The 21429-nt window shown below is 32.1% G+C and overlaps 1 protein-coding gene across 2 annotated transcripts; it reads left to right on the top strand.

Moving 5' to 3' along the window:
- The first annotated feature begins 1295 nt into the window (after nucleotides 1–1295).
- On the top strand, nucleotides 1296–17279 carry LOC106057492 (probable ATP-dependent RNA helicase DDX46). Of its 2 annotated transcripts, none has more exons than XM_056020811.1 (21): nucleotides 1296–1483; nucleotides 5653–5841; nucleotides 6038–6179; nucleotides 6892–7113; nucleotides 7357–7419; nucleotides 7614–7721; nucleotides 7842–7907; nucleotides 9931–10027; nucleotides 10567–10687; nucleotides 10801–10976; nucleotides 11121–11321; nucleotides 11470–11552; nucleotides 11654–11818; nucleotides 12020–12247; nucleotides 12747–12850; nucleotides 12968–13130; nucleotides 13361–13516; nucleotides 13632–13889; nucleotides 16016–16195; nucleotides 16316–16507; nucleotides 16647–17279. In XM_056020811.1, exons 1-21 carry the CDS (start codon nucleotides 1428–1430, stop codon nucleotides 16692–16694), a joined length of 3018 nt encoding a protein of 1005 aa, XP_055876786.1. In that variant the 5' UTR covers nucleotides 1296–1427; the 3' UTR covers nucleotides 16695–17279. The 2 variants fall into 2 exon arrangements, with proteins under 2 accessions (XP_055876786.1, XP_055876785.1); XM_056020810.1 differs by having other exon boundaries at nucleotides 1297–1483; nucleotides 6035–6179.
- Nucleotides 17280–21429: the final 4150 nt, after the last annotated feature.

Below are 21429 nucleotides of genomic sequence, written 5' to 3'. Positions count from 1 at the left end.
AAATATAGTTTTCTATGTAAGGGGGGGGGGGTCAAAAAAAATTGTCCTCCGTTAAATCATTATGTAGATCTAGATCTACATAATAATTATACAGAAAAAAAACAACGCTTGAGTGATATTTATCTCTTAATTACTATAAAATAAAGTATTCAGAGACGTAGATCTAGATCTATATTTATTTCTAAATTTTAGATGTAGATCTAATCGTTGTGATACTAGGAAATTTGGTTTCGAATGAATTACATAGACCAGTGATGCCCAAAACACGGCCCGCGGGTCAGATCCGGTCCGCGAGGTGGTTCCACCTGGCCCGTCGAAAAGTCGGAATAAAGTGCAAAAATCCCCCTCCAAAAACAAAAAAAAAAAAAAAAAAAAAAAAAAAGATTGAAAAATGTATCTTTTTCCGTGTTAAGTCCCTCAATCTTTCTCTAATGGATTGCTATCATGAAGTTTAACATTTGTTAAAATGTAGAATCTACCATGAAAAGTGAAAAGATCTTTAAATTTTGTGGTACATGATAATAAGCCAACACATTTGATTTATAAAGAAAGTGTGGCTGTTTAAAAAAAAAACATCAACATATATAATGGCCTTATATATTATGAAACAAATATGACAGCATTCTTGGTTTTAGCCGCGAATACAAGATTTGCTAAATTACGCCTAGAGATTTGAGGATTTATGAGAATATTTACCAAAAAGAGGCAAGAAAGACATAAAGATAAGGCAAATTCCTCGTTCCATATGCTAGGACAAATTTGTACCAATGCTCCTTATTTCTTCCCTAGTGCTATTAGAGCCAGACAGGAAAACCAAATACTTGGCAGAATTTAAGTCATTGGTTAACATGCATGACTAAATACACGACGCATGGAACGTAATCATCTTTTTTGAAGTAACGTCTGTATTATATAAAAGGAAGGGTAAAACAGAAGAAGAAGATAAGAAAATAAGTCGGTGGTAAAACTAGCTACAATGTTGCTCATATTTTGTATAGAAATGAAGTCATTTTCTGGTGTGAAAAAAGATAAGCTTCAAATATTCCATTAATTAATGTAAGTACTAGATTCCCCTCGGGTTTCTAATAAAATAGTTTTTCAAGTCAATTTAATTTCGTTAGTTGTACCTAGTCGAACTAGATCTATATTCGTTGTTGTGACCCGCTACATGAGTGTCGAAAATACTATAATATATAAGTCTATGGTCGGAAATTAAATGACATCACTGACATATAAATAAATATTATTGACATCTGGCAAACACAATGTCGTAAAAAAATATTATCTTTAGCGACTCTATAGACATTTATGACAAAATGGCGATTTACTAAGTTTGTAATTTGTGTGTGTTCAATTTCTAGATCTAGAATCTAGAGATATTCTAGATCTTTCTAGACGTCTAAATTTTTTAGTCAATTTCTTGGTCTATGAGTTGTAGATTTATGAGAATAAAAACCAAATCTAAAATGCCCAGAGATAGCAGGTAGAATATTAAATTCTAGACTAATTTAGTCTTACGACTTAGTCACTTACTTAGTCAGACTTACTGACTTAGTCTTAGTCAACTTAGTGTCTTAGTCTTACTCTTACTCTAGATCTAAGACTCTTACTCTTACTAGTCTTACTTACTAGACTAGTAATTACTAAATGTATTTTTACTATTTTAAAATTTACTCTATTTTCTTATTTTTCTTATTTAATTTTAAATTTACTTACTAGATTATATTTTAATTATTTAAATAATTAATTTTATTTAATAACTTACTAGATTTACTATGGTAACTATCATTACTATGGTAGATTCTTATAACTGAACACCGACTTTCGGGAACTAGGTCAATTTTTTATTTTATTTTTTTATTTGGTGAAGGTTTAACTTACAAAAAAACTGAAAGCAGATTCCTATTCTGCAACTAAAACTAAAGGACTATAAAAATAGCTGTGTTCCTTTGTATTACCACCCATAGTCAAGATTTTATTTTAAAATAAATTAGGTCACTTCATGCTCCTATTTTGAATGCAGTTTTTGGGCTTTCTCCTTTAGTTGAACAGTGAGCACCGTTAAGAAACGCCACTATGTTATTGCTAATAAATTATATCTGTGTTAATTAAAAATTATTTAGATTGTATTAAAAGAAGTAGATTCACTTCTCCAATATGTATTTATAGTATATTGCCTCTCTCTCTCTCTCTCTATATATATATATATATATATATATATATATATATAGGCCTATATATATATATATATCGTTTATAGTTTATTTATTTATATATGCCTACCTATATAATCTATGTGTAGAAACAGACAGAAATAAATCTCTATAAATTATAGATCTAAAAATTAATTATCATAATTTAATAAACATGATATTTTCAACTAGGCTACATATGTATTATCTCTTTCTTTTTATTTCCCATCCAAGGACCCTCTTCTTTTCCTATTTGGATGTTCGTTTTGTTACACCTTAACATCCCCTCCCTCCCATAGATGCTTATAATTCTTTTCATGACTCTCTCCCCCTTCCCTCCACTGCCTGTTGGATAGTTTGTGACACTACTCGCTGAGTGTATACCTCTCCTTACCGCCAGCTTATCTTGCGTGATCACATGCAGTGGGCATGGTCTCTGGCTTCAAATTAGCAGCCCACACTTTTTCTTTCATTCATAAGTTATATATTCTAGATATCTCTATCTAGGTCATGTTTATTCATTGAAAAAATCATAGATTTATTAATCCCAATAATATTTCTTAATACAATTTTGCTGTGTTCAAAAAGGAGAATGAGCTGAATTCATTATTATTTGTTTGGACACCCCCTTTTTTAATTTTATTTAACAGCTAACGGTATAAATGTGATTGGAATGTCTTTCTAAAGATGTTTGGAAGCTTATTTTGATATGCCCATCAGCCTAGGATCAAACAGGCTCATGATATAGCCTTAATCCCTTATATGGGTATGAATTGCCGGGGGAGGTTAAAACAACAGCTTAACATACATGGTTACAGAGAATCTAAATAACTGCCATCTGCTTTGGAAAAACAGAACAAAATTACCAGAACTTATCTAAAATTGGACATGCGCAGTCCCGAATCGTCGATTTTAGCTCCAAACATAAAAACAAATGAATTATTAACAAAAAAAAGCGACCCGTTTAGAAAGGAGAATTCGATGGGGTGTTCAAACTATAAGAGCCTCCTCTAGATCTAGAAAAATAACTAGATATCTAGTAGATTATGATTATCTAATTCAAGTCCAAGTCTACTGATCTAATCTAAATCTAGATTCTAGATTGACTAGATGATTAGATTATCATTAGATTCTAAATCTAATACTTTAGTAATACTACTAATAGTAATAGATCTAAATAGTAATAAATAGTCTAGCTAGGCAGAGGCATTCTTTCATTCTAGTTCTAGTAAATCTACATCGATCTAGTATAAAGTATTTAACTAAGTATTTCTTTCCTTTCTACTAGATCTATAAAATAACTATTTCCAGCAAATAAAATTAATCATTAATTAGAATATATTAGATCTAGATGTCTAGATCCTAGAATCTAATCTAGCTAGATCTAGGAATCTCTGAATCTGATCTAGGCATCTAGTCTAGTATCTACTAATTAGATACTTATTAGTAAGTTTAAAGTTAGTACTACTAGATTAGATTCTAATCAAGATTTAATTAATCTAATTTCATTTGCTGGAAATAGTTATAGTAGAAAAGAAAGAAATACTAGAGATGTAGATTTACTAGAACTAGAATGAAAGAATGCCTCTGCGTGGCTAAATCAGTATTAGACTAGATAGACTCACTAAGATAGCTATGTGAAAAAATAACCGGAAGTGCGGAAGAAAAATGACAGATAATTTAGAGATCGCGTTTTTGATGGTTTTTTTTTTTACATCAGGTGGCATTTGGAAATTTATTACACTTTTGAATGAAATTTGAAATGTGAGAAGTTTTAAAGTTGTGTTATTGATTACTTTAGACAATGGCCTAATTAATGTTTAATGAGGATTTTTTTTATTAAAGTTAATTACATTTTTTTTTACTTATATTGAAAATATCACTTTTTTGTTTTCACCAATACAGAAGTTTGCATAGAGAACAAAGGTTAATTTTTTTTCCATATTAGATATCATGCCTGGCTATAATTCTACCAAGTTTTATCGCTGTAAGTCTTATGCGGCACTTACAAAGTGGAAAATGCCATTTGACAAAGAAAATAATGGCCATGGACAGTTTTGGTGATAGTCTTTATAGAAAAATTTTGTGAACAAAAATAAAAACATGTCAGGCTTTGTAAAGCCTAATATTCTGCATATATTTCAATAGTTTTTGTGTACTTAACACCTTCGCACGAATTGTGACGAATTTTAAAGTGCATTTGAAAATTTTTTAAGACGATTTTGATCCCACTTTTAAATGTTTTGTTATTTTTTGCCATCACAACACCGCCATTTTGTCCACACCTCTCTGGGTCACTCTGACATTTCTTGAAGCTCAAGACCCGATAATTTGTTTATTTCCTTCAATATTTACATTCTAAACAAGTAAAGTTCATAAATGAAATCAGTTTTCTGAGCTAGAAATTTATTACTAATACTAGATCTAGATCTACTATTAAATTTCTTATTTAATAAGTAAATCTATCGTTTACGAAACTCAATTCCAACTTTTAAACTTTTGAGCTGGGGGTGTGTCTCGCTCATGTCAACCGATATTAGGTCAAAACGCCACAAAAAAAAAATCATAACTTTCTAACTGTTAAACATACAGTCATAATTTATACACCATTGGAAAGTTCTGTTAAAGTATTTTAATGATGTACTAACGAAAAATAGTTTTTTTCAAAGATAATTTTTTTTTCACATCCCTAGACTAGATCCAGCTAGACTCTGACTTATTATATATATTATATATATATGACAAAATAGTGGATTGCGTTAAGTCAGAGTCTAGCTGGATCTAGTCTAGGGATGTGAAAAAAAAAATTATCTTTGAAAAAAACTATTTTTTGTTGTCATATATATATATATATATATATATATATATATATATATGACAAAATAGTGGATCGGGTAAGAGTGTTACACATTCTGGTGCCAAAATACGCATTTTGACCATCAGCGTTACGCATTTGGACTTTTTTTGGTAGGCAGGTCTGGTATCTAATCTAAAGGTCTAATGTCTAATCACTTTTTAAGACGTTTAGTCTTAAGTGACACTGTCTAAACTAAAGTCACTAAGGAGTAAAGTTTCTAGGCCCTAGGACTAGAGATATTATGGTACTAATCTAGCCTAATCTAGGTGGCTTTTTCTTATTTTATTTAGTACTTTTTAAATGACCCAGAAAACAGAATTAAACAGATGTAGAGGCAGAGGCCCTAATTTATCCAGTACACAAATAAAGTCTGTACAATTTAATCATTTTATTAATCAAATAATATGTTGAGATCAATTTTGTTATTAAAATAATTTGTATTTAAATTATTCAAGGTTTCATATTTTTATAACTATTTTTTATACCCTACTGAAATTAGTGATTTGAGTGTCTGTTATCAAAAGATTTTTATGATAATAGAACAACACTAACTCCATTATTATTTTCACTGCATCTTTGTTGTATTATTTATTTTTTACTCAGATCTTACAGGAAAAGGTCATCATCTAGAGAAAGAGATAGAAAAAAACGGAGCAGATCTCGAAGTAGATCAAGGCGTTCTAGGTCTAGGGAAAGAGTGAGGAGATCAAGATCAAGGGAAAGAAAACGAAGTAGATCTAGAGACAGAGACCGTCGAGATAAAAGAAAAAGATCATCATCAAGGGATCGTGGGTAATTTTGAAATGTCTTATGACCTGACATGTTAAGTTTTGTTTTATTAGAAACATTCGATGCATTGTCTTTTTCTTTTCTTATTTAATTTTTAATTTCTTGTTTTAACAAGTTGTAGTAAAATTTTATAAAGTGCTAGGGAAGTTTTTCTTGAAAGTTTAATCACTCAAAACATTTTTTTCAATCATTATAGCAGCAAGCGTAGGTCAAGATCCAGATCTAGATCATCTTCTCCGACAAAAACAAAAAAAGGTTCCTCTAAATCTCCAACACCAGAAAGAAAGAAAATTTCTCCTACATCAGCTGAAAATAAAGTCAAAGATGAACCAATTGATAAGGTAGTCGTTTTTTAGCTGCTAAGACTTGTCATTTGTACCATGAATCTTTTTTACCTATCTTTCTTTTGGTAGAAACTGGGAAATTTAATTTTTTACCGACATGTAAAAAAAAAAAAAAAAAAGGATGAGATAGAATAACAAAAATTCAATGTCAGTTTTTGGCAAAATTTGATCACTCTTTAATTTATAAGATTTAATTTAAAACTTTGAAATTTTGGGGCTAAATAGGGAGAGACCTGGTTTACATGGTTATAAATAGTCAGATTTTTTTTTTTTTTTTGCTTATGTCATCTTAGATTGATTTAAGTTATCTTCTCATTGTTTGGCCTTTGTAAACTTAAAAATAAAATCAGTACTTTGTGCAAGAAGGCTTCATGTGTCCCCTTCATTGTATTTTCCTTTATGTAATTTAAAGTAATTTTAAACCGAAGCTGCTATTTCAAGTATTGCCAGAGACAGTTTTGGTACTTTTTTTTTTACTTTTTTTACTTTGAGTTTACTGGGGAAAAAAAAGCTTTTGATTATAACACATGATAGACATTTGTTAAAGAGTGCTTTTTTAAAATATTTTTTTTTATTTCAAAAATTATGTTGATTTATTTTGAGAATACTCAGGCCAAATGATTATTGTTATTATTTATATTTTTTTGTGTTGACATTTCAAGGCTCAGCAAATGTTTCAAAGATAAAGTAAATGTATTTTGTTGGGCAGGAAGAAGAACAGAAACGTTTGGAAGTGGAGATGCAGAAACGAAGAGAGCGTATTGAGCAGTGGAGAGCTGAAAGAAAAAAGACACAGGAACTGGTTCCTTTAAATATTGCTCCTGTCAGTAGAAAGTGGACATTAGAAGATGATGATGATGAAGAGGAAGATGGAGGAGGAGAGAAAAAAAATGAAGATGATGAGTTAGATCCACTGGATGCCTACATGCAGGTTGGTCATATATGCTCAGGTGTTGGTCATTTTTTTAGCACCTTTTAATATAAACATTTTGGCTTAAGGGGGCGGGGGGTAATAACTCTGTTAATTGGTTTTTGCTTATATCTGACCCAAGTGTACACATAAGAAGTGTTGCGTAACAAAGTTTCAGTATATTGTTTAAATTATTTTACTGAAAATCGGCTGCCATTTATTAGATAAAATAGTTTAATATGATTCATTATGTTTTTATTGCAGTCAGTGAATGATGAGGTCAAAGTTCTGAAAGATAAAGACAAGAAACCATTGGGGGAGAATGATGTAAGTTTGGATTTGCTCTTATTTATGTTTTTGCCTGAGTGTAAAGCAAAAGACACTTGCTATTATTTTCTTTATTAAAAATTAATTGGAATTATCATAATTATTAGCAAATACATACAGTCCAAGGAAAAATCAAATATTTAATTGTAATCTAGAAATAATTCTGTCCCTCACTAAAATTTACTATGTGATAGGTACAAGGAAAAGTTGTTACACGAATAACGACAGTGGTGAAAAAGAAACAGGAAGATCCGTCTAAGAATAAAGGTGAACTTATGTTGAATAATATGGATGCTTTGGAGGTAAGAGCAAGCATTGATCACAGTCAGTATTAAACCATGTCACTCATTCAATAGAGTTCAATACAAAGTTATCTAGAGATGTTTCTAATGTGTTTCTTCTTTAATTTAACCCATATTTAGTATTCATCTGAAGAAGAAGAAGAAGACTTGGATTCAACAATGGCCAATTTGAATAAGCGCAAAAAGGTACTAAACATTTTGGTTCTTTGTATGTGTGCAAATCTAAAATATATTTATATAATAAAGTATTATATTTATAAAATAAAGTAAGCATAGTTTGGTTTTTAAAATTTAAATTGAACCGCTTATTTTCAATGGTTAAGAGTGCAAGATCACCAGCTATATCTAGATTTAGATCTAGAATTCAGAATTAAGTTTGTTTGAAAAATGTGGATTAAGTTAGCAGACCTGCCTACCGTTACGCAAAATGCGTATTCGTTACGCAAAATCTCCCAAAAATGACCGTCAGTACGCAAATACGCATTTAACCCGTCACGTTACCCATTTCGTATCCTTTTTTCCCCCTCTCTTGTCTAGCTTACGAGCGGTCACGGAGGTCACGCTAAGCCGTCCCGTTGGCGCGGGGGGGGGGAGGCAGAAAAGATGGGGGAACACATTGTGATCTATACGTTGATTGGTTCTTAAAAGCAATTAGATTTAGTCTAGAAATGATGAACGTGAGAGTGAGGGAGTGGCGGGTTGGTACCAGGTTGGTATCATCAGTTAGCTGATACACCAACGTGACTTTTTTTTTTTTTGTAAGTTCATTAGTAGAAATTAATTATGTTGAATCCCTGATTCCCGTATAACGTATTCATTATATAGAAATAAATATCGAAGTGCTATCGATTCAAAATACATTGAGTGACATTGTAGATATCTAGTCTAGATCTAGATCTGGATTCTAGATCTAGAATCTAGATAACTTGTTATACAGGAATAGATCTAGCAATTTTATCTAGCTAGAGTCTAGCTAGTCATTACGTTATTTCTTATGTCAAGTTATGTCATGATTCTCTTACATAACTCTACAATCTAGATCCAATTTAGTTGTAGTATGATTTAGATTGACTAGATCTAGATCGATAACATCTACTACCATCTAGTCTAGATCTAGACTAGATTCTTAGTCTTAGTATAGAATAGATCAAGGATGAAGGTAGGCCTACGAAAGTTTGGAGTAGACCTAGATCTAGATCTACGTTTGTAGTGGATCCACAGCATCGGTAACACTCCTAACCCAGATCTAGAGTAGATTACATTCATTCTAGTCTAGATATCATCTCTATTGTCGTATTGATCTAGATTTAGATTGTAGATCTGATCATGACATCTAGATCTATCTATATATGAAATATTTTTATAAATTGTTTTGGTTAGCGCAACATTCATGCTTATGGTCCAATCACTTTTGTGGACCAGTGAAAGGTGGGGAGGAGGGGTAATCTGGGAGAAGGTTTCTGTGTTGAAAAGCAAAAAGTTGATCAGTCTTATTCTAACTCGAGATCTCGAGCCTCCATGATTGTAAGTTGACTCTAGAAATATAAGCGTTTATGGCTAACTTTTGTTATTTTTCCAATTTTTAGCCAACACCATAATTCAAATTTTTAGCCAATGATCTTATTCTCAATACAAGTGTTATCTTTCTTTAGCAAGTACTGTCTCTATATAAAAAAATTATTTAATTAAAACTAATTGATATAATAATTGGTAAATTTTTTTTTATTGATTCATGTGTTGTCATTAACAATAAAATAATTGTGCAAAGTTTCAACTTGATCTGAAAATGGGAAGTGGGAGAAATAACGTGTACAAGATTTGTACCAGACAGTCTGACAGAGTGAGTTGATATATGCTTTGTAAAAAAAAAATACCAGGTCTGTAATTGTTTATTTAAGTAAAATATTTAACCATTACCAAATGAATGTAAGAAATTGCGAATATCTAATTTTTAAATTTGCAAAACAAAAAAAAAACTACAAATAAACTTCTAGTAGTCTACATCTAGATGTGTAGAATCTAGGAATTAATTAGTTTCTCTTTAGACAATTTAACCTACTCTCACACTAACTATGTACTTATAGTTATGATAAATTCATGTCATTAAATGTGTTATGTTTTTTGTACATATCATTTTTGATAGCTTTTTGAGATAGTTAGTCTGGACAGAATTCAATGTTAATTAATGCATTTTTCATTTTCTCACCAGGACTTGGGTGCTGTAGATCATGAAAAAATCTATTATGCACCCTTTAGGAAAGCTTTTTATGTTGAAGTGCCTGAAATAACCAAAATGACACAAGAAGGTAAGGGTTCATGTTTTAGGATTTATAGCTTTAATTAATTGTATTAATTAGTTGTTGTTTTTTATGCTAAATGTGTGGATTTCATGTTTCGATGACCAGATCTAGGAAATCTTTTATTGATTGAAGCGTAAGGCATAGGAAGACTTGTTTATAAATGAACTTAAAATTCAAATGTACTAGTTACTTCAACTTACGTTTTTCCTTGCTCTTGTTACACTTGAGAGTTGAAGAAAGAATTTGCTAGTTCCTGTCTAAGCAATGTAACATTCATATTTCCAGCTCAACAGTTATGTATTTGAATTGTTTGAATTGTTCAGCAATTATTCAGGTTATCTATTTGTAAACCAGTGACTTGGCAGAATTTAAGTCATTGGTTAATATGCATGACTAAATGCATGACGCGTAGGACGTAATCATCTTCTTTTTTGAAGTAACGTCTGTATTATATAAGATAAGATAGTGTGAATTCAGTTAAAATTTTTTTCTAAACTAACACAATTTGTTTCAAATTTCTAACTATTGCTATTGACATGTTCCAGAGGTTGATGCTTATAGGAATGAGCTTGAACATATAGCAGTGAGAGGAAAACATTGCCCTAAACCTATTAAAACATGGGCCCAGTGTGGCGTCAGTAAAAAAGTCATGGAAGCTTTGAAAAAGTGAGGCTGTAATAATACAAATAACATGGTTTAGAATCATTTTTCTTTTATGTGCTTTAGTGTTTTATTGTAGAAAAAAAATGTTGACAATTTGTTTAAAAATTATTTGCTAGACACAAATATGAAAAACCAACACCAATTCAAGCTCAAGCTATTCCAGCCATCATGTCTGGTCGAGATGTCATTGGCATTGCTAAAACAGGTAGTGGGAAAACATTGGCTTTTGTGTTGCCCATGATACGACATATTTTAGATCAACCTCCACTGGAAGAAAATGATGGACCAATTGGTAATGAACAGCTTCATATTTAAAATTGATAGACAGTTTTTAGTATTAGTCTCTATACCATAAAAGTCTTTTAATGTTATCTAAGGAAAACAAAAACATGATAAATATTTATTTAGCAATGTAACTATTGTCTTTGTATTGCAGCTGTCATAATGATTCCGACCAGAGAACTGGCTCTACAAATTGCAGCAGAGTGTAAGAAGTTCACAAAAGCACATAACCTTAGAGCTGTTTGTGTTTATGGTGGCACAGGGATATCTGAGCAAATTGCAGAGTTAAAAAGAGGGTGTGAGATCATAGTTTGTACCCCTGGTCGTATGATTGACATGTTGACAGCCAACAGTGGTATGTAACAGAAAACCATTTATATTACAGAAATTTGCCTAAGTTTTAATTTTTTATCTTATCTTATAAATTATAGACGTTACTTCAAAAGACAAGATAAATTGTAAATAAATAAAGTTCTGAAGAGTTTACACATTTTTTATTCTAGGACGAGTCACTAACTTGAGAAGAGTGACATACATTGTTCTTGATGAAGCAGATCGAATGTTTGATATGGGCTTTGAACCCCAGGTAAACTTGAATTCAGCTATTTTATCCCATCATCTTTGAAAATTTTTGTTTTAGTTGATGTTTCCTGCTAACAATTTTTTTTTACTCTTGCAATTTCCTAGGTAATGAAAATAATTGACAATGTTCGCCCTGATCGGCAAACTGTTATGTTTTCTGCAACATTTCCCAGACAGATGGAAGCATTGGCTCGTCGAATATTAAATAAACCAATAGAGGTTCAAGTTGGAGGTCGCAGTGTTGTTTGTAAGGATGTAACACAACAAGTGGTAGGTACTTTGTTACATTTAAGCAATATAAATCTATTTAAATTGTTTGAAATCATATTATGTATTTTTGCTAAGGTTTAACAGTTAGTAGTTTATAGAAATATAGAAGTCATTGTCTAATAAAGGATTCTGTGTTTGTGCAGTTATTTGATCAAATGCTGAACATTAGTTTGAATATTGTGACATTATATTCTCCCCTAGATTCTCATTGAAGAAGACAAAAAGTTATTCAAACTCCTGGAGCTGCTTGGCTTGTATGCAGAACAAGGAAGTATCTTGGTGTTTGTGGATAAACAAGAGCATGCTGATGATCTGATGAAAGACCTCCTGAAACACTCCTACACTTGCTTATCACTACACGGTGGCATAGATCAGTATGACAGAGATAGTATTATTCAAGATTTTAAATCTGGAACCATCAAACTTATGGTATTTTTTCTAAACTATTTTTTTTTGCTTTTGTAGACTGTCATGACATTTTGTTTTGATACTCTTACATCTCACAATTCAATTCATCAAAGCCTAATTTTAAACTTGATTTTTGAAGAAGTCACTTTTGCTTGTGATTATATAGTTTTCAAGTAACGTTTTCATAAAACTGATAGAGCATGGTACATAGAGCTCATTCTGCCATTAGCCAATTTTAAGTGTACCAGCACAATAATCTTGATCTCAAAAAGTTACATAAAACTTTCTTAAACTGTTTGGTAAAAAATTATGATCACCAGCTTTGAATCCCTGACTTTAAGTTTGGTAATTAAAGGCTCTGAATTTTTACAAACTCATATCAAAACATCTGAAATGTTTAAAAAAAACAAAAAACTAAAATAAATTGACATCAATAAGAATATTTTCCCACAAATGTATTTAGTACTTGATAGAAAAATTAGCTTTAATGATTATTTTGATGTTTGACTTATTGCCACAGGTTGCTACATCAGTTGCGGCTAGAGGTTTGGATGTTAAGCAATTAATACTTGTTGTAAATTTTGATTGTCCCAACCATTATGAAGATTATGTTCATCGATGTGGGTAAGTAAAAGAATTTGTTTACTTTGTCTTTTATTCTCCAGTCAAATATACATGTTTGTTATAGTGTGTGCTATTTTAGTTGAATAAATGAGTAAATATACATTTCTATGATTACAGCCGAACAGGCAGAGCAGGAAACAAAGGATTTGCATACACTTTTATAACATCAGAACAAGGCAAATATGCAGGAGACATTATAAAAGCATTGGAGCTCTCTGGTCAGCCTGTTCCTGAGGAGGTACAGAAATTATGGGATGCTTATAAAGAGGAAGCTAAAGCTGTAAGAAATGTTTTGAGAATATTGTATATAATTATATACAGTTTAACTTAAAATATTTTGTTGCATGAAAATGTTATTCATCATTACATAAGCATGTACCAAATTTTAATGTCACAGTACCAAAAATTAAATGTTACAGCGTTTGACACAACATAACTAAATTCAAATGTACTATTAATAGCATTGAAAATTGTTTAATAATTTTAAAAAATTCCTGTTATAAAAAATAGCTCGGTAAAACAGTGAAGAGTTCTAGTGGCTTTCATGGAAAAGGTTTTAAGTTTGATGAAACAGAAGCTCAACTGGCTGATGAACGCAAGAAATTACAGAAGGCAGCACTAGGTTTACATGATTCTGATGATGAAGATGGTGGAGCTGCTGTGTCTGTAAGCTTTTTCTTTCACTATCTTTGAAGTCAAAATGCTGCTTTAGAAGAATTTAGTCAAAATGAATTTAAGAAAAACAGTACTGGTAACAATTTTGTATATTTGTTTTTGTAAGATCGACCAGAAAATTGAAGACATGTTCGCCAGCCGTAAACGTGTGACTGATGTTGCTAAACCCATGATAAACCAAAATATAGGTGCACAGAACCAGAATCAGGGTGGACAAAACAACCAGCAGAAGCTGGAGTTGGCTAGAAAATTGGCTGCCAAAATTAACTATCAGAAGAATCTTGGCACAGATGCTCCAGACATCAGCCAGCAGGCAGCTATTGCCATCATGAAAGGAGACTCAGTTGTAGTACCTCAAGTTGCAGTAAGTCATATAGAAACATTACTTTGTTTTATTTAGTTTTTGTATGAAATTAAACTATTTTTAGTCTTAACATGTTTTTGGAATGTTTTCTAAGTAGCCAGAAAATCATGCATTCACAATCAGCTATGAATTTATAATTTTTTTGTTTTGTCTGTTATTTTTTTTGTTTATTTCCTGAAGATGTTCTATAAATTCAGAATGATTAATACATAGACACTCATAAATAAATAAATAAATAATGCTAGGTAAGACAGCTAACAAGGTCATTCTCAGAGATGCCTACTACATATTGCATATTTAGTATGCAAATGAATATGAAACTATGCAAGTATGATATTTCATGTAAAAATACACATTCCCTCCTCAACTAACAAAAAACTGCATACAAAAATATTTCTTTAAAAAAAATGACAATTCCTACTTTCTGAAGCTGAAGATGGTTTCGTAAGAGTGAATATTTTACTCGGGGTTACTAACTAATGAATATTAGATTTTAAAAAATTGAACATTTTCTACCCTGCCCCCCTTTCAACCTTCCAATGAACAAATTCTAGTTAAGCTTATGTATAAATCTACTCAGAGAATATAAAATTCTATTTGCCTATAGATCTAGAATTAGAAGGTGTGAAAATGTTCCTGAGCATCTATTCATTCGGAACTACTCAAAGACAGATTCTGTTCAAGATAAAGATTTTCTAGTCTTGCCAAATAAAAATTAATATTTTTTTTTTACGAGTATGGCCAAATAGCTAGTAATTCTTTTCCAAAAGACTTACATTAATTAACTTTTAAGTTTCTCAGCAAATCATGAGCTGTTTTTAGAACGGCATCCGCCCACGAACCCAGGAATTTTAGCCCATAATTTTGCAAGCTGAATAGAGGAATTGTAAAAAAAAAAAAAAGATTTAATTAAAAAAAAAACAACAAAACAAGTCATTGCTAATCACATATATATATAGATCAGTGAGTGCATTAATGCCCAGGAACAGACTTAATTATTAGAGCTACCATGAGTTTATTGTTTGTTTTTACTGTGTGGTGATGCACAAAGATATAAACTTTTTTCTAGATTTTTACTGATCAAAATAATAAAGCAGTTCCTTTCAATGTGTCAGTTTGTTTCAATTCTTGTGATTTCAAACTGATCAGGAATAATTTTTAAGTTATAATTCACTAGCTAGATCTAGTTCTAAGTTTTATAATGTCAAACATCATGAATTTATGTAAATATAGATTTAGTAGATCTAGTAGATGTGACCAGAAGTCTTTAGATTTAGATCTTTATCATCTAAATCTAGATCAAAGTAGATCTAATTCTAGATTTAGACTTTATTAAGTAGTTCTGGGATCTACATGTTTTAGCTGCAGTTTCAGCCATACTATAAATTCAATTTCCATTTCTTATCATTAATAAAATGCAAAAAAAAGTGAGCATTTTGCTTTTTTGCAAAACTGGCTGGGTTAGACAGAAGAAATCCGGTGGAATGTTAAAAGACATATAATGGGTCTTTTATGCACATTAAAACCAATCAACTATTAGTGAAGCTGCCTCTAGACCTATAATAATTTTTTTGTAAACCAATGAATTCTGGAAGCACACTCAGCCTTGAATTTCCCTGATCTCAATCTTTGAATTTAGGCTTTCAAAAGTAATGGAACCTATCTCAGTCTTAGTAGATTGAAACATAAAATGCATAGGATGTAATTATCTTTCTTTTGAAGTAATATCTGTAATCTATAAAATAAGACCCTTAAACAAAATAAATATTTCCAGGTTTGGGAATACACATTTCCAGGTTTGGGGATACACATTTCCATTTTGGTATGTAGGTATCTCTGTATACATATTAAACATTTCCTCCACGAGGATATAGCTACAAATGAAGTGTGGGAAATGAACTTTCAAACAAGGCATTGCAATTATAAAACTTTCCCTCAACTATGAGGAATAATGAAATGTACATCGCAAGCTTTTAATTTCCAGTACTAGCTGTTCTATTATATTAAAGCCTTTAAATAATTAGGAAGCTTTGTAAATAAGATGAACCTTTGTTGTTTTTGATGTCTTTTTGGGTAAATATTTCCTATATGTTTTTAAAATAATTGTAAACATTTGTTTACCCCAGTCCAAGACAATAGCTGAACAATTGGCTGAAAAGTTAAATGCACGTTTAGGCTATAAACCACAATCTGAGGAGGAGCAGATCACTCTTGAACTAACTCCTGGAGAAACTTTTAAGAGATATGAAGAAGAATTGGATATCAATGACTTCCCCCAAACAGCAAGGTGGAAAGTCACATCAAGGGTGAGACAATTTTTATTTTGGGTTCAATTTCTATATGTGAATGCAGTATTTTAATTCTCATTTGTAATGTAACTTATCTGAAAAAGGATATTTAATATACATGAATGATATCCATTGCAGGAAGCTTTAGCTACCATATCAGAATTTTCTGAAGCTGGTATTACAGTCAGGGGCTCTTACTTCCCTCAAGGCAAAGAACCCAAAGAAGGTGAACGTAAACTTTATTTGGCTATTGAAGCCACCAGTGAACTTGCCATCAGCAAGGCTAAGGCAGAGATCATTAGACTAATTAAAGAAGAGTTGATACGACTGGTAAGTCTAGTTACAAACATTTATAATAGATATTTTAAGTGTCCATTGTTTACTGTAACTAAATTTAAACATCTTATTATCATAAACTAGAATTTTTAACCATTTCCTAGTTACTAATGCAAATCTTTTTTTTTTTCAGCAAAACTCTTACCAGCCAATCAACAGAGGTCGTTACAAAGTTTTGTGATTGAAAACTATTTTGTTTTTGTATGTGGACAATATGTACGCGTTGAAATGTTAATTAGATAAAACATTTTATATAGATTTTAAAACATTGTAACTTTATTGTATGTATCATACATGTGTTTATAAATACAACTGAAATGCTCTGACCATAATGTCATTGTTTCTCACTGAATTAATCTCTCACATCATTTTTTATTTATTCCATGAATTTATTGACACTATATTTGTACAGGCAATTTGATATTCCACCCCAAAAGTAATTAGAACCACTTACAAAGGCAGTGCTATATTTGTACAGGCAATTCAATATTCCACCCCAAAAGTTATTACAACCACTTACAAAGGCAGTGCTAATTTTATCCCATTCCTTATTTTAGACTAGCAGCTCTACTTTTTTAGAAATTTGTTGTATGAGAATGATTCCATTTGATTGTATTTGATGAAGTTGGATTGGATATTTAGTTGCTGTGACTATGGCTCATGCTACATTTTATCAGTAGGTAATGCTGAATTCTAATGATCATCTTGATTTTAGTCCACAATAACAGGTAAAAATGAAAGATTAAAGTAATTTTTGACCTCAACATTGCTTGATACTTTTAAATTTATACACTGAAAGGGAAACTCCGCTCATTTTGAAAATTTTCGTTTTCACTTAAAGATGAGGAATATATTTTTCTTTTCATTTTACTTTCAATAATAATTAGTAATTTATTTTTTTCTGGCGTAATTTATCTGCACATCCAAAATGATAGATTTGTAGGTACCAGTATGTGACATCAGAAATCCTGACATGTGTACTCTATCTGAACAGGTTTTTTAAAATCATTTTAACTTGCTGCATATTTACTTTTTAAGGCAGGGAGTGATGTGGATGAAAAATGTTTTTTTTTCCTACAGTAGGTTATCCTAATGTTCTGAGTTGATCTATATGATTGTAGACCTAGATCTCAGTAACCCTGACCAGTATCTGTTATACGCTTTGGCACCCTATATGTATGGAAGATGTGTCATACAAATGTTGTTGCAGACTAAAAAAAAAGGATACATGTTAATTTCTGCCCCTTCAATTAAAATCTTAAGAAAAATGGCTACCTTCATTTTTTTAAAAATTCTGTTGACTTAACTGTATAATGGAAAACCATACAGTAAAGTTTATGATCTCGTAAATGAAATTGATTTAGGACTATGCAGTTTAAATCCAGTCAGGTCTAGATCTACTAAGCAAAGAAAAAAAAATAGTGTTAAGAAACATTTGATCTGTATCTCTACATGCTTGACTAACCATTTCAGTGTTATTTTCTCGCCCGACCATTGAACATGCAACAACACTTATGTGTAAGTAAAAAATGTGCGGTGAGGTGAACGTAGGCTAGGCCTACACCGACCAGTTACTGCAGTGTTTCTCAAACTGTGTGCCGCCGAAGATTTGTTGATGTGCCGCGGGAGTTTTCAGAACGCCACCCGTGCAGCGTTACACAGGTCTGTCTACTTTTAAATTTTTATTTTACGTTGCGATGACATTGCCATTTGCAACGACCAGTAATAGTAGTGAATCGTTCCATTATGACGGAAAGGGGTGTTAGCTATTCAGGTTATGGAATTCTTCACTATACATAATATATTATTATAATGACTCAAATGTTGGCCGGCTCAGCAGACGCACAGCACTGGTGTATGCTAATAATAACAAATTATCACTAAGCGTTATTCATTGTTATCCATGGAGAAATACCCTAGCAAGAATGAAACTGCGAAAGCATTAAATGAAAAGCAAGGAACCAAACGAAAGTACAAAGAAGATTACATCGGATATAGTTTTTTATCTTCTGGACCTAAAGAATCTCCATTGCCATTCTGTCTGATCTGCAATACAACTCTGTCGAATGAGGCGCTTGTTCCAAGCAAATTGAAGAGGCACTTGGAAACAAAACATCCAGCTGTAAAAGCGCAACCGAAGAAATACTTTGAAAACATCAGGGCTCAACAAAATAAACAAGCTAAAAACTTACGAACTACATAAAGCTGCCAGAAAAGGGATTGATTGCAAGTTATAAGGTTGCTCAGTTATTAGCAAAACGCAAGAAAGCACACACAGAGGCTGAATCAGTCATTGCACCAGCTTTAGAAATAGTTGTTGAAACTATCCTTGGACCCGATGCCGCCTAAAACGTTTAAAAAGTTCCTTTGTCAAATGATACTATCTCGCGCAGACTTATCGTCAGATTTACAAGATCAAATCTGTGAACACTTAGACGTGACTGACGATGAAGTGTCTCTGCTGTGATTTCTTCAAGTTGATGAATCCACTGACGTTAGCAGCAAAGCCCAGCTGATAGCTTTTATTCGGTTCATAAAGGATGAAAAATGTGTCAACGAATTATTTTGCAAAGACTACGACCAAAGGCGAAGATATTTTCAAAGTGGTGAATGAAAATATTTTGCTATTCAATCTACAGTGGAAAAACTGTCAGCGTTTGCACCGATGGCTGTCCTTCCATGCAGGGAAATAGAAAGGGATTTATCACTCATGTGCGTCAAGAAAATCCAAATGTATTAGTTGTTCACTGCATGATCCACAGAGAAGCTCTTGCCTTCAAGTTTTTGCTGAAAGATTTGATGTCTGTTCTGGATCAAGGGATTGAAGTTGTAAGCTTCATCATATCTCAACCGCTTTCTCTCAGCTTTGTGAAGCAATGAATTCAGACTACAAATGTCTCCTGTAACACACCAACATTCGTTGGTTCACCAGGGGAAAAAGTGTTAAAGCGTGTCGTCCAACTCAAGGCCGAGTTGATGTCATTCTTGGAGGCTGAAAAAAAACCTTTGGATTTTCTATTCATGACGAGATCTGGTGGGTTAGGGTGACATTTCTCTCTGATTTATTTGACAAATTTAATTCATTGAATTTAAGTTTTCAAGGACCATTGGAAACCATCACTGCATCCTCAAAACTGAAGTCATTTGGTGAAAAAAATTGTCTTTGTGGCAAAGTAATATCTTGAAAGGTGTCTTTGCTTCTCCTACTTACAATGAATGTGCTTCAACTAAAGAAACCACCCCAGAAATTCTGGACACTTTGACACACCTGCAGTCAGAATTGCAGCATTACTTTCCAATAGTTTGAAGTAATGAGTATGGATGGGTCAGCTATCCATTTGGAAACAATGAAGCTACAAATCTTAAGTTTTACCGAGAAAAGCCTGGATGTGTTTTGGATTTCAATCAACAAGTTATATCCTGCAATCAGTTTAAAAGCAATCAAAATAATTCTTCCATTTGCATCTTCATGGTTTTGTAAGTTTGGATTTTCAGCACTGACTGAAATGAAGTCTAAGAAAAGAGAGAGACTTCTTGCAATAGACGATGAGTTTGTTTGTCGACTTTGGAGCCTCGATTAGATCGCATTTGCTCTCAAAAACAGGCACACCCTTCACATTAAATGTAGATCTAATATTCTTAAAACAGGTCAATTTTTTTTCTTCTTTTTATTATAAAACAACTATTGCTCTTTGTGGTGTGCCGCGAAATTTTTGTAGTTTTTTTAGTGTGCCGGCAGACAAAAAAGTTTGAGAAACACTGAGTTAGAAGGACACACAGTCTATTTTTTTTTTTTTTGGGCCGGGGGTGAATTAAAATGTTTTTTTCATCAAGTTGGTTATCCTGGTGCTTTTAGATCTATATAACTGTATGAAAAACTCTCACAGCCTATGGACTAGGCCTTACAGCCACTGTAAGAATGGAGCAATGCAATAGATCTAGATCCCTTTCAAAATGGTTGAGGGAAGTGAGGTAGGCATACCTTAAAACAAAATCTCATTTAAACCTTTTTTGAGATGTGAAGAATTTACTGTCTAATTTATTAAATACAATGTATCTAATATGATAGTAAAACAAGATTACAAAGAGAGTTTGTGTTGCCACACAAACTCAGAGGCGGCCCCGTGGGAGACGGATCCCAGGTCGACTGAGGATGGCATCGAGCAGGGTATGAAACCGAGACCGTAGAGATAATCAGTCCTGCGCGCTAACCGCACGACCAGGCATTGCTCTTAATCTAATGACAAACTGGTTACAAACTAATAGCCTACTATTGATAATATACCTACACATTACGGAATGACAACTACCGGATATGTACAATATGTCAGAAGAGCGATTTTAGATAATCTTTTGGTATTGAGCATTTTCATTTAGGCCTAAATGGAACTAGAATGAGGATGTAAATCTACCTAAATTAAACTACTAATTTAGCACTCTCAATATATATAAACTAGATCTAGATCTAAAATATATATTTGGGATAATATAGATGTAATTTAGATAAGATTTATATAAAAAAAAACACTAGATAATCAATGATTAGACAAATTGCAATATGAAATATTAAAATAGTAGATTAGTTTTAGTATTTTATAACATTGCAATATTGACATATTGACAATCTAGACTTTAGAAATAAAAATCTACACTCTAAGCCTAGAAATTAAAATTATAGATCTTGATCTAGTCTAAATCATGGCTGTCTGGTAGTGCGGTTTTGAGCGCTGAACTGTCGTTTGGATTCATCGATGGTCTCAGGTTCAAACCCTGCCCGCTCCCATCCCCCGTCGTCCTACGGGAGGTTTGGACTACAACTCTGAAGGAACATCCGAAACATGTAAAACAACAAACATTCCAAACTAGACCAAGAAATTCTTAATCTAGATTCTATAATGATTTTAATTAGAACTTAA

Source organism: Biomphalaria glabrata, chromosome 2 (genome assembly GCF_947242115.1).
Source record: "Biomphalaria glabrata chromosome 2, xgBioGlab47.1, whole genome shotgun sequence".
NCBI classification, from domain to species: domain Eukaryota; kingdom Metazoa; phylum Mollusca; class Gastropoda; family Planorbidae; genus Biomphalaria; species Biomphalaria glabrata.
This window is presented reverse-complemented; position numbering and strand designations above follow the sequence as displayed.